The sequence below is a fragment of the Melospiza georgiana genome, chromosome 4 (assembly GCF_028018845.1).
Source record: "Melospiza georgiana isolate bMelGeo1 chromosome 4, bMelGeo1.pri, whole genome shotgun sequence".
Taxonomy (NCBI): Eukaryota; Metazoa; Chordata; class Aves; order Passeriformes; family Passerellidae; genus Melospiza; species Melospiza georgiana.
The window spans coordinates 36,629,445-36,643,093 of record NC_080433.1 but is presented as its reverse complement, the minus strand read 5'-3'; the positions used below and the strand labels follow the sequence as shown (position 1 = coordinate 36,643,093).

Below are 13,649 nucleotides of genomic sequence, written 5' to 3'. Positions count from 1 at the left end.
GTGTGGGAAATGTGTTTTAAAAAACCCAGTAAATGGAGCGCACGTCAGTAAAGACAGCTCAATTTCGTTACGGTGGTGTGATCACAAAAACATTTTCTACCATGCAACTTTTAATTAGTCTCGCAAAAAATTATTCTGCTTCACTTATACAGAGTACAGTAAATGGCTACATTAATGCATAAGGAATGAAATAAATATGCTTTGTTCAAATGTGGTGAAATTAGATAAGAGAAAGAAGTTTCTTTCTGTTTCCCTTTGTATTTATCATGAGGCAAGTCAATGTTTCTCCATGAAATACAGTAATTATGATAAAAAATAAACCAAAGTGAACTTCTTCACTTCACACTTCAACAATCTTCCAGCCATACAGATGCATTCATGCATGTATGGCTGTCATTTCCAATCCAGACAATTTTTGATAAGCTTTAGCTATTCTGAGGTGCTGCCAGTTTGAGTGACAACCTTGATACCTGCAACTAAATGGTTAATCTGTTCACTATTGTGAATGTAATCAGTGCTCTCAGACACAGTGAAATCCCACATTTTTCTGATGTCTCCAATAAAGTGGTTGTTAGTAAATAATATAGACTATATGCACATATAATGTCCAGCACATAAATACATATTAATATGCATGGTACTGTCTGCACACATTCTGTGGTGTCACATATATGTATACACAGACATAGGAATATTAACCACACAAAATATGAAAAGCAAAACATATTAAAAAAAAAAAAGGTTTGCCTGTGCTATAAATAATAAAAAAAAAGATTAGGTGATGCTTTTCAATACAGCAGCATTTCAGATGTGCAGCTCGGGTCTGAGTCATGTGTGCTCTATGACTGTTTGGTATAATTCAGCATCCAGCTCCCATGGACCTCAGGAGCATTCTGCCCTTGAAAGCACAGTCATTACTTCCATCCTGCTGCTATTTAAACACACTACAGGATGATGTGTGCTTCCAAACGTGAATAAGGCAAAACCAGTGAAGGCAAAGGTTATGTAGGCAAAGGGTATTCAGCTTCCCTCATTTGCTAAAGACATTACAGCTCCAAGCAATGTGCTGAGCTTGCACCTTTTAGTCCATTATCTGAGGTTGGAGTCAACGTGGCTCATCAAAAAAGTTGTCTTTTTCATTTGTATAGGCAATTATATATTCATATGTTTGCTCAGCACCAGAAACACTGGTCTGCAGTATTTTCCATCTATACTTAGCTTACTGACGTTGACTACTCATGGAAAAAAATCCAATTTCATGCAAATTTTCAAAATAAACTCCCTGAAATTCTTATGTGACCCATAAAGAAACCATATTGTATGAATAGTGTATGAATAGAGGAATGGGGTTTCTTTACACATAGCCTCAAAGCTACCTCACAAGACACAGGTTCTTCAGTCTGGTAAATGTTGCCCTCCAAACACTACAAAAAAGTAGAGCTTCATAATAAAGATCTTTGCCCACATAGCCTGTGGGAAAGCCCCTCCTCAGGCCGAAATTCAGATAGTTATTAAATGGTGATAAAGTATCATGGCATTCATGTTTCCAGACACTCTTATGGAGGAGTAAAGTGTCTGCCAGGGTGTTCCAGTGGGAGCTGGTGTGCGGATGCCGGGACAGGAGCAGTGTCACCCATGGCCACAATCACACTTCACCTCAGACAGAGCAGTCCAGGGACAGTGGGAATTGCCATCCACTTCACTCTACTGGGAATTATCTGATCAAACACTTAATGTAAAGTCATAGCTCCATTAAAATTCTTGGTGTCTCAACACGGCACTATTGTGAATCAAGCTTAAACAAGACTACTCAGCATTGGACTTTGTGCCTGTTTTTAAATAAATCTTTAATTGTATCATTTAATCCTCCAGATCTCCTTTCCCTGAGATAAAACATGATAAGAGCTTCTTCCTGAGCATTTAAAGTAAAACCCCACAAAACCACAGATGAGCTGATGTGTTTTATGTTCCATGCACAGATGTAAATCCATAAAGTGTCACAGGAATGAGCTAGCCCTTTCCCCCTTATAATTACCTATCTTTTACAGCCTGTCAAAACAAGTACTCACTTGCCTTACGTGAAGTGTCACAGGAAAGGAGCACCAATATCAGTTCATTGCAACCACAACTGATCAAAAAACCTCAAGAATTGTTTCAAAAGTGCATCATTTGCCAGAAAATACTCAACATTGTGTGCAAGGCTATGCTACATTTTTGCTTGCTGTGCAGCAAAATAAAATGGGTACAAAAGTTTAATGTCAAAGCTAGTGTTTATTATACAAAATCCATATCAAATGCATCTGTTTATTAAGTGTAGTTGGCAAAGCTATTATTAAGGTTTCAATGTTTTCCATTTAAGTTCCTCTGTCTTTGCTGCTTATAACTCTTTAATTGTTTGTATAAACATTTACAGGAGGCAGATCTCTAGAAAAGCTTCCCTGGAAGCAGGAAATACCTGCTTCAAGCTGATATGTTTCAAGAAAATTTCAGAAGGTCATTTCCAAGAATGATGCTTGGGAAAAACATAGGTTCCTTTCCCTCTACTTAAAAAAAAAAAAAAAAAAAAAAAAAGGAAAAAAGAAAAAAATGTTTCTTCTGGAAAAAAAAAAGTTTTAGAGCAAAGACAAGTGTTGCAGCAAATAGTCTTTGTTAAGGGTGCACCTTTTGCTGTGCCTGTGAGATGTGGCCATGGTCTAACCCTTGAACATACCCTAATCCTCCAAACCATCCCAGCTTGCACGCAGTGGCTGGAGAGAGCCAGCTCAGACACCACAACAAGTCTGCTGGCAGAGAAGCAAGCTTTTTCCAATTGTTTTCATTACCCAAACCAGCTAAGTGTCTCTATCCTGCATTGCAGTAAACAATGCAATCAGAGCAGGATCTTCCCTTTGCTGACCTGGTCAGCACCTATCGGTGCAAGTGTGCTGCTCACTGCACTCCTGGGCACCAGAGTGGATCCCTGCTGGACACCTCTGGGTCAGTCCTACTGCAAGGACACACTCTGCTTCACCACCTGGGCCTTCCCATTACCTGCAAACAGAGATGACACTGCCCTGGAGAAGGAGGGCACCAAATGGATGTGAATGCCTCTAAGAGACTGGGCTATGCTGCTGAGGCCGCTCACTTGAGGCCAAGTGCAGAAAAGAACCCAAAGAGAGCAGTGTGGCAGTAGGGCCAGGTTATCTGGGGCGTGCAAGGAGCATCAGGAATTGTCAGGGCACTGTTAGAAGCACTGAAATTGCTCACAGTGTCTCTCCAGGCTCTTGGCCCAAGCAGGGAAGCTCAGGGCACATCAGCTGCCTCCTTAGAAACACCTGCTGGGCAAAGGGAAGCCAGCCCTCATCCTCTGTGCACTTTGGAGAAAACCTAACAGTTGTATAATTGATCTCACAGAGCACTCAGCAAAACAAAAGCAGGAATGCCAAACTAAATGACAACTTGCAGCTTTACAGGAAGCAGTTGTGTCAAGGGAACACCAACACATCCATGGACTCCTGATTAAAAAGGAACCAGATAGAGCTGGTCTCTGTGAGCTGTCATTGACATGAGGCAGTGAAAACGTCACTGGCCAAAACTCCAACTTACTGAGCTCTCAGACAACTCTCAAAAAAGGCATTTCTGTGATTCCACACGGCACCCAGCACATACAGCTGGGCACTGCCCCAACAAGTATGAAAGTCAGGGCAGTGGTAATTTGGGGAGGGTTGGCATGTAACCAGTGTAAACAGCTACGGCCATGCTCTCTCTCCTGGAGTTGTAACAGATGATGTGTGTTGAACCATGGGATTTTGAGTTATGAGCATACTGCAGTCTTTTGTGCTGTCTGCCTTGGCCATTTGGTCCTAATTAAGTGACCATGCTCACAGTTAATTCCTGGTTCCTACACTCCTTCCTTCTCTCTGACCCCAAACTGGCTGCATTAAGGCTTCTCCTCCACTCTGCTCCACGGGGAAGGTTGTACACACACATCTGCCTTTACAGCAGACCCTTGGCAGTCCCTCACCCAGAGAGGCCCTAACAAAGGAACACCAGTTTAGCAGAGAGGCAGAAGCCGCTGGAAGCCACTGGTCTCAGATGCAGGGCAGTGAGTGCTGCCTCCAAGATGAGATGTGGGCCTTGGGCTCAGGTTCAAGTCAAACACGAACCGCAGACATCACCTCCAGCACATTCCCAGAGCACAGGAGGCTGGGGATTTTGTCTGTCTGCAGATCCTTCCACTCTGGCCCAGCTGCCTAAGGACAGCACTGGCTTTCCTGGGAGGGGGGCAAATAACCTAGTAGACTTTGCAGAGGCTCCAACTCCAAATCACTCTTCCCTCTGGCTATCAGAAGAGTGGATGTATCTGGCCAAATGAATAGAACCACAGCACACTAAAGCCTCACTAATGGAAGGAGGTCCGGACATATTCATCCCTGCAGCTGCCAGTCAATCTTGATGACTCAGGATGGTTTCTTTGGGACCTGGGCTCCTATTTCTCTGCCTCACCTCTCCAGAATATTGCTTGGGCTCAGACATAGTTTTCTAACAAATTCAAGAATCCTAGATTTAGCTGGTCCTTTTAACCCAGCATCATTTATGCCTCTGACTTTCTCCTATCCAGCTAGTTTCCTTCTCTCTCTGAAATGGTGAGGGAATCTGTACAATACCAGCAATACTCTGTTGACCTATGTGCCTGTTGCCTAATAACTCCTTTTCCTCCTCCCTCCCCACAAGATTTGGTGTTAAAAATGGCAGCAGATGACGTCCTCTGTCATGGCAGAGCTTGCCACCTTACACAGAGAGCCTCCAACACCAGCCAGACTTTCTGAGCTCTGATCTGACAGATTTCTCAAAACCCCAACCCTTAAGCACACTTTTGTGACTTGGAGCCAGCTATTAATATCTATTAAGATGTTTGTGTGAAAGCTTGGTTTCCAAACTCCTTCTGCACAATACTTGATCTCCTTCTTTCTGACACACACAAGTACACCATTTTATTATTTGTACAGATCACTTTGTTTTCCTCAGTACATAATTTCAGTTCCAATTCATTAATGTCAAAGCATAAAAGAAGCAACCGCACATAAAGCAACAAAGGTTGCTAAACCCAGAAGATAACAGCTGATAATTAAGGAAGTCCCATTATTTCTTGGCAAAGGAGACCTTGTTTTCAGAGACACATTCTTAAAGGGCCTCTCTTTAGTGTAGCTGCATAATTTGCATGAACACTATTTGCACAGAAAAATAAAGGTATTCAATATGGATAAAAGGAGCCTTCAATGTGCCCATAATTTCTGTACAATACCCATCCCATGCCCCTTCTTGTTGGCACAGCCTGGTCTTGTGACAGGTTCACAGAAGAGCCACTCTGGCCGATCTCTGATGGTGTGGACAAAAGATCTGGGCTTTTGTTAGCACATACCTGCCCCCATCTCCACCCTCAGCGTCATTTTATACTGATATCATTGCAAAAAAAAGACATTGTACTGATCTGAAACTGTGCATAAATCCTCTACCCAAGAAGAAACCCTTCCTTTCCATCTTCCCAGGCTCACCTCTGCCTCCTGCCCTGGGAGTCCTTCACACCATGGTCTCCTGCTTACTGCGCAAGTCCATCCCAAACAGACTTTTGCATTTTGTTTGTGTTCCCTCACATTAGAGTTGCAGACACTGCCAGGCATGCAGGGCCAATGGAAAGCGTCCTGGTTTTTGTGGTTCCCCTGTGTCCTTCCCTTTGGCTGTTTCCAAGTGCTGCTCAGCAAGACTGAGCCACAGCCTTACACTGAGATGAAAGTCTGTCAGCATGTGGAAAAAGGCATGTTGCTTGGATGAAGCCTGAAACAGGCTCACCAGTTTCTAGTACTTGGATCCTGTATATCCACCCCTGTAGCACAGTGGCTTTGCTTCTGTTGAGACTCTCAGAGAGAAATTACAGCTCCCTGTTCTTCACAAGTCTGATGTCACTACCTCCCAGGTCCCAGTCACAACCTGTGGTGAAGATCTGTGGTGGATGGTTATGGCCTCACATGGAGATTTGATCAAAGACGGTCTAATTCAAGTGACAATCAGAAGAGAGGAAAGGTGTTTCACTGGTAGACATTTCTGAAAAAATACTGCTTGAAGCAAAACTGTTTTACTCTGGCAAAGGCCCATAAAGTCAGGACTGTACCTCACATGAGGTATAGCCCTGCCAACAGTCCACACAATACTGCTACAGCACTTTCCAAGTCACCAAGAGCTGATAAATGCCACAGATTTTTCTGCATGTAGAGAAAATCTTGCATTACTTATTGAAAAAGATTTTTAGACAAGATAGTCTCTACTGACAAATTGTGGGCAAGATTTGATTTTTCATTCCAGTGTGATATCAAATGGAAAATCTTCCATTATGCCTATTCCTGAAGGAAAAATAGATGTTCTTCATGTCAATACATGGCCTGAGTCCTAGGTCCTGTTCATGTTTTACCAACATTACTATAACAGGAAAACTCCCCAAGGGTGCACAGAGCTTCAAAATCCTCCCAGGTGCACAAGAGTCATAACCACTGCATCCCAAGAAGTTAGAGCAGAGAGCTTGTCAGGAGTTGGCTACTTAGCCTACTTAACACTGCCAACCCTAGACTGAGGCATCACCTAACAGGTTCAAGGACCAGACTTGGCCTGGCAGTCTGTCAAGGGGGAGGAAGGAGGGTGGTGTGTCTTTACCTGGGACAGGTTGTATGGGGGCAGCAACAGGATCTTACAGGGCTTTGTCAGTTCTGAACCCAGCAGAAGCAGAAGTTCATCTGCCACAGAGCAGGGCTAATTCCCTGCTGCTACACTGGATCCTTTTTGATGTAAACCTGTCCTTTGAAGGTGCTGTCTTCTGATGGAGCTTCCATTTTGTTAAGTCAGCTTTGCCCATTTGCAGTTCAGGGCTGTGCTTTCATGGCTGCTTTAAGTTCTTTGACTGCAGCTGGTGCCCATGGCATGGTGATGGCAAAGCTGATGCTCTTACTGCCCTGTGGACATGACTGTGGGGTATCAGAAGTAGTTTGCCTGATGTGGAATAAGAGTGCAGTGGAGGAAACCCCCACTGACAGTGGCATATCACTGGGAAAAGACACTAAATGTACAGCCTAGAAGCAGGCACATGGGGCAGCTCTGAAAATTTCCTTAGTAAGTGTTTATGGCAGGCAGAAAGAGGTTATGGCAGGGAGTTCCTGTCCCAGCAAACCTGGCTGAATCAGGAAGGAGTTCTGGGCTGCTGAGCTTTCTCTCAGCAGTGCGGTGTTACAGGGGCCCTCTCAGCCTGGTTTTATGGCAACACAGTGATGTCAATGAGCAATTGCACCTACACAGACAGCACCATCTAACCAGCCCTTCCACCAGAAACCCTGCTCCCCTTGAATGCCCAGCTGCTTGATGTGTTTCCTTAGGAACACAGAGCAGGCACTTGTGTTAAATTCCCACCCCTGAGCTGTAGGAGAAAATCCTATCCATCCACCCAGGAGCTAAGGTTTGGATTAATCTATTGCAACAACTCTTTCCTGTTCATTTCCTGTTGAGGAACAGCCTAAACACCCTGACCCAAAGGCAGAAAAGAATGCAAATTATTGCTTCCCCTATTACATGGGAAATACAAAGAGGACAAAAGGTGAACTTCACCCCTGTGGGTCTGAAGATCACCACAAGAAGACTGTCTCTGAGTCAGAATGATTCAGGCAACAAGGTAAACAGCAAATTCCTCATAAGGGCCAAAGAAAAACATCAGCTATTTAATTTCCTGATTATTTGACTTACTCAGTTAACTACATCAGATGCAGTCACGCATTCAGTGCTTTCAGTACCTTCCTACCCTACCACTGCACAAAATTGCTGCAGACCCAGTCTCCAGCTGATGAGATCACTGACGTGTGAATTCATGGAACAACTGGGAAAGTCAAGCACTCCCACTCTCTGACTTCTACACTGGGATCCATGACCCTGGGAAATGCTTGTTTTTCGTAACAACAGGGTTAGAATATTTACTCATCTGAACAAAAGAGTGTATTAAAAGAGAAATATAAATGCTCCTATTTTTTGGTACACAAAAAGTTTTCCCAACATAGGAGACACTGTGGTCAAAATTGGTTTCATATGTAAAAATAACTACTGCTATTTACAGATAACATACCAAACCTGTTATATCGCCATTCGCAGATATGCATGTTTATCTTTGTCAGAACAGTGCAAAAACTGCTCTTACAGTATGATTTTATTTGAGATACTCACTCTAAGCTCATTGCATTCTGCCACATTATACATGGTGTCATGTGAAATCAGCCGTTCTATATTGCAAATGGCATGAAAAATTATATACATATATACCATTTCCCATTGTGTTAATATTTTTCCTTCATAGTCAAAACATTGACTTCCTTACAAAAAAAAACTTATAAGTTAGTTGCTCTTTCAGCTGGCCTATAGTGAATCCTGCTACCAGAAAAATAATTAGCATTATTTTGCTGTTGTTTGTGTTGTCCATCCACTACACAGTAAAAGAAAATCACACTTATTTCTAATGGCCATGGGAATGCACGTTTAGATATCTTCACGAGAAGTTCCACCTCAATATGAGGAAGAATTTCTTCATGTTGAAGGTGGCAGAGCACTGGAACAGGCTGCCCAGGGAGGTCATGGATTGTCCCTTTCTGGAGACATTCCAAACCCACCTGGACACGTTCCTGTGTCAGCTGCTGCAGGTGACCCTGCCTTGGCAGGAGGGTGGACTGGATGACCTTCACAGGTCCCTTCCAACCCTCACAGTCCTGTGGTTCTGTGACTGCACTTGTGGTATATGCTAGTGAACAGGAATTACAATTCCATCCACAGCTCCACTCCGACACATTCCCGGTGTGTAAGGACAGTCTGGACCTGGAGGAGACGGCTTGTGGCATCAACAGCTTTAAATGTGCAGATTTGAGGAGGTGAGAATGGTTTTGCCTTCAATACCAGGGCACTAGAGTCACTTGTGGAAGGTGAAGTGCACAAAACCCGCGACAGTTCTGTTACTGAGAGGTCAAGTTTCCTGGATGTGTGTTTCCCACATTCAGCACCCAACACACTGAACACCAGGGGAATATGCTGTATGCAGGAACAGAAACGCACATTGTGGCATGTGAGGAATTTATACATGGAAGAGTAGAAGACATTAGGGAGGATGTGACAAACTGCGAAATGGTACAGGCGGTGGTTCAACATATCTGCCTGTCGAGGGTTAAGGCATAAATTAGCACTGATGTGTCACGACTGTCTCTATCCCCAAAGAGTAAAAAGACACTGACAGGGAATTCGCACCTAATGTGCTCTATAAACTCTGACATTTTCCATCCTTCCGTGTGGAATCACGGAAAGGTGCTGGATTGTGGATTGTTTTTCACGGACGGACGGACGGACGCCGCCAGGCTGTGGCCGCCCGCGGGGCTGGCCGCCACTCCGGGAGAGGCTGTCAGAGCGCTGCCGCCGGTGCCGCGGCCGCCGGTGCCGGGCGGGCGCTGCCCCCTGGTGGGGACCGGCCCGTACCGAGCAGCGCGGAGCGGCACGCCGGGCGGGGCGGGCACGGCCAAAGGGGGCGCGCGGCGCTGTCCGCGGCCACGGGCACGGGCACGCGCACCGGGCACGGGGCACAGCGCGCGGGTACGCGCATCGGGCACGCGCACGGGACGCGGGCTCACATCCCCGCACCGCCCACAGCCGCGCGACCACGGCGCGCCTCGCGGCAACAGCGATTGGTTGCGACGGGGGTGGAGGTAAATTGAGCGGCCAATGAGAGAGGCCCGCGGCACCGGCGAGCCAATGGGCAGCCGCGCCTGAGGTTCGGCGCGTCGGGGCCCGGCAGCCAATGGGAGCGCGGCGCGGGTGAGAGGTCGGAGGTGGGAGCGCGGCGCCCCCGGAACGGGAAGCGGAGCCGGCTCGCAGCGCCTCCCGCTGTCCCGCGCCGCGCACGAGGGGTTCCCGCGCGGGCCCGCGCCGCTCCCGCCATGGTGAGGGAAGCGAGGAGGGGCGGGAGCCGGGCATCTGCCGGCCCCGGGCAGCGGGGCGGGAACCGGGAGGCCCGGGAGCCCAGAGGGGCGGGAACCGGGCGCTGGGAGGGGCGGGAGGCGCTCCGTTACCGGCCCCGGGCGGGGCGGAGCGGAGCGGGGGGCGGACGGGCGGCGCTGACCGTGTGCTTGCCCCGCCAGAGCCTGCCCCTGAACCCGAAGCCGTTCCTGAACGGGCTGACGGGGAAGCCGGTGATGGTGAAGCTGAAGTGGGGCATGGAGTACAAGGGCTACCTGGTCTCCGTGGACGGCTACATGAACATGCAGGTAAGGGCCCCGGCGCTGGCGGTGCCCGAGCTGGGGGTGCCCGAGCATCCCCGGGATCCCCGGGCCCGGCTAGATGGGTGCAAGGGGCCGGCGCACTCTGGGCAGCCCGGGGCGCGGGAGGGGTCGGTGCCGTGCGGGGCTCGCACTGAGCTCAGGGCGGTGCCCGAGTCGGGACCTTTCCCGCCGCAGCCGCTGCGTGCCCGGGCCCGGTCCGTGTCCCGGTGGGAATGCGGTGGGAGCCGCAGCGGGGCCGATCGGGCACCCCCGGCCGCTGCAGCCGGGCCCGGGGCTGGGGCACAGCCGTGATGGGCTTGGTGGAGCCGCTTTTATTGCTGCCGTTCTGACTTTTTTATCATTTTCCTTTCAAGCTTGCAAACACAGAGGAGTACATAGACGGTGCGCTGTCTGGACACCTGGGTGAAGTGTTGATAAGGTAATTGGGATATTTATTTATGGTGGAGGAAGGCTCTAAGTCACCTCACCACTTGCATGCATTATACTTGTGGATGTTGTGTTTCTTGCCAAATTAAGATGCCTAGTGTAGCTGTTAGAGGAAGGCAATGAATGTGTCTTTTATATCAAAGTCCCTTCTGAGAGGAGAAAAAATGAATTTTTGAATATATTTAAAGAAGTATTTACTATCCCCTTTGTGATGACTGAATACTTTTATTTTCCACATTATTGTATATCTGGGAGTCCTTGGGCGTTGTAAACTAGTGCACTGCGGCTGGAAACTTCTCATATGCTTTGAAGTTAAATTTGACTGTAATTGTTAACCCTAAAGTAAATTTTTTTTTTTAGTTCATCATTATCAAACAGTTATTACATTTATGAAGTTGCACAATTAAATGTACTATGTGGAAAAGGTGTACAAGATCAAGAGCAGCATTTTTTTCTGTAGAATTTGAATGTTGCCAGGCTACTTTCAAGCAGAAAAATGTTTAAAGCATATTTTATGTGGGGAAAATCATTATGTTTATAGCTAAGGGAACTCTTGGTTCTATTTACAGATGCAATAACGTTTTGTACATCAGAGGTGTGGAAGAAGAGGAAGAAGATGGAGAAATGAGAGAATAGGTGTTTTGTATTTCTGGAAATAAACCTTTTTTTTCCTTTTCTGTTTTTCATACTTTTGTAGTAAGATGTTTATTTCCATTGTGTTTTGGTATGGGGAAAACGAACCCTTTTAAAGGTCTTTAATGTTTTATTGGTGTCTGAAAAACTAATGCTGGAGGAACAACAGGTAATTGTTTCAATGTAAAGTTGAAAATATTGAAATGAGAAGTGAGTATTTAAAAAATACCAGTTATCTTCCCATCTGAAGTACAGGAAGAATTGGCAGTATCTGCATTTTACAGTTTGTATGTCATGATTATTTAAATACATTTCGTCTTTAAAAGTGTTTATAAAATTTTTTGAATTAGCTGGGAAGATTTCACTGCAAGTGAGGTGTGGAGATCTGTTAGACCCCAGTTTCTCTCAGAAATATTCTCTTGCTTGGAGTCAGGAAGCTTGAAGTGTGGCTGCATGGTCACTAAGGAAGGACAAATGTGTGTCACCTTAGCAGCCACACAGACAAAACCTCCTGGCAGCTGCAGAGCTCCCCAGACTTGAGGGGCATTACTAGAGCTGGGGCAGGACTGCAGAATGGGAGTGTGCTCTGTGAGTCCCTGCTGAGGAATGGGAAGGGTGCTGTGGTGTTCCTCAGCGTGCTGTGAGAGGAGATGTTCTGTCTAAAAGCTGCACAGGCTGTGGCTGCAGTGGGTGCAGGGGGAGTGCAGCTCTGCAGCCCTGCTGCTGGGATCACACACCTGTCAGACAGGGCTGCCCGGGGCTGTGCTAGGGTAGAACACTGCTTATGAGAACTGTGGGAGGAACACCAGCCTTCATAGATCCTGCAGAGAAATACCTCCCTGTTTCATGTTGAAGTCATCCCTGGAGCTATCTGTGTGTTCCTTTAATGCTGACATATGTAAGTTTCCATAAAGAGTGAAAAATGATTTTGGATGTACTTGTGCAGGTGTTTCATTGCTCAAACCAGACCCTTTCTGGCAGTGTGGAGGCTTCACAGCTCTGCTGAAGTTCCCTGCAGTCCCATTGGGAAGGGGAAAAAAGCTTTTTAAGCTAAAATCAGTACTATCACAAGGATAATTGAGTACTTCAGAATTGGCAACGAGCCTAGGAAGCCTCAGAACAGCTAGATGTGTTGTGAGTGGTTGCAGGAATGAGACAGAAAAGCGTCTCAGCTGGTTTGTGATGCAGCACGTCCTGCTCAGGACTGCATGGTGTGGAATAGTGCCCTTCCCTGTCTGTGCTGCCACTGACAGTCACAGTGCTGCCAGTACTGGGGAGGGACAGCTGTCACTGTCACCTTGCTGTCTAAGTCAGTTCCTTCTCTGCAATGGGCTGGCACTGATCTGAAAGCTGCTCCTCCTCATGGGGAGTGGGACTGCAGGGAGTTTGTCTTGTGCTGTCTGAGCACTGGATCAGCAGACTGGGCCATCACTATGGCACCACCAAGCTTCAGTTCTTCTGGGTAACTGGCAAGACCAAGCTTATGCTGAACCCCTTCTGTGTGCAGAGATGGATGTGATTGTTCCTCAGGTGTATCTGTGGAAGGATGTCTGGAGTCGTGCTGTACAGCCAGAGTGCTTAATTCTTTTCCTGAGGGTAAAGAAAATGTCTTGGCCTTGCAGAGAGAGCTGCCTCCTGTAATCCACAGCACTGCCTCTGATTCCCTTCCTGCAGGGTGAGAATTCATCAATGCAGGACACCAGTGGTAGTTGGTGAAATGCTGATTTTTGTGCTAGGAAGAATCTTCACTCAAGGAAAGTCCTGTAGCAGTTTAAAATGAGTAGAAACCTTTGTAAGAAAATGAAAAAACAAGCCAATGCACAAAAGAAGCAAGGGAGCATTTTGTGCATAATGGCCTTAATGTGGCAGATATTTCCTAACTCTAAAAATGAGCTATTGATATTCCAGGACAGACAGCTTGTACCCATCATCAGGAAAGCAGCCACATCTGGTTTTGCTGGGAGCTGTTAAGAAATAAATCAAAGTAGATAGACACAGCTGGTGAATATCTAGATTAAACCACTATCTAGAAAAAAACCCCAACAAAACAACAACAACAACAAAAAAAAAAAAAAAAACCCACAAAAAAACCAAACTGAAAATCTCCAGTAAGATGAATAATAGGAAAGACAAGTGGGCTTACATTTTAGAAAAGCAAGAACTCAGAACCAAGAAAACAAAGATGTTCTCATGTAATGTCTCCCTCTTTCAGACAAATAAGCTGCTTTATGGAGTCTTGAGTTTTCATCCTCAACAAAAGTGTGATCC

The 13,649-nt window shown here is 46.3% G+C and overlaps 1 protein-coding gene across 1 annotated transcript; it reads left to right on the top strand.

Annotated features, from left to right (window-relative positions):
- The first annotated feature begins 9,896 nt into the window (after positions 1-9,896).
- Positions 9,897-11,431, top strand: SNRPF (small nuclear ribonucleoprotein polypeptide F). Its single transcript, XM_058022709.1, has 4 exons — positions 9,897-9,983; positions 10,182-10,307; positions 10,676-10,740; positions 11,318-11,431. Exons 1-4 carry the CDS (start codon positions 9,981-9,983, stop codon positions 11,382-11,384), a joined length of 261 nt encoding a protein of 86 aa, XP_057878692.1. The 5' UTR covers positions 9,897-9,980; the 3' UTR covers positions 11,385-11,431.
- The last annotated feature ends 2,218 nt before the right edge of the window (positions 11,432-13,649 follow it).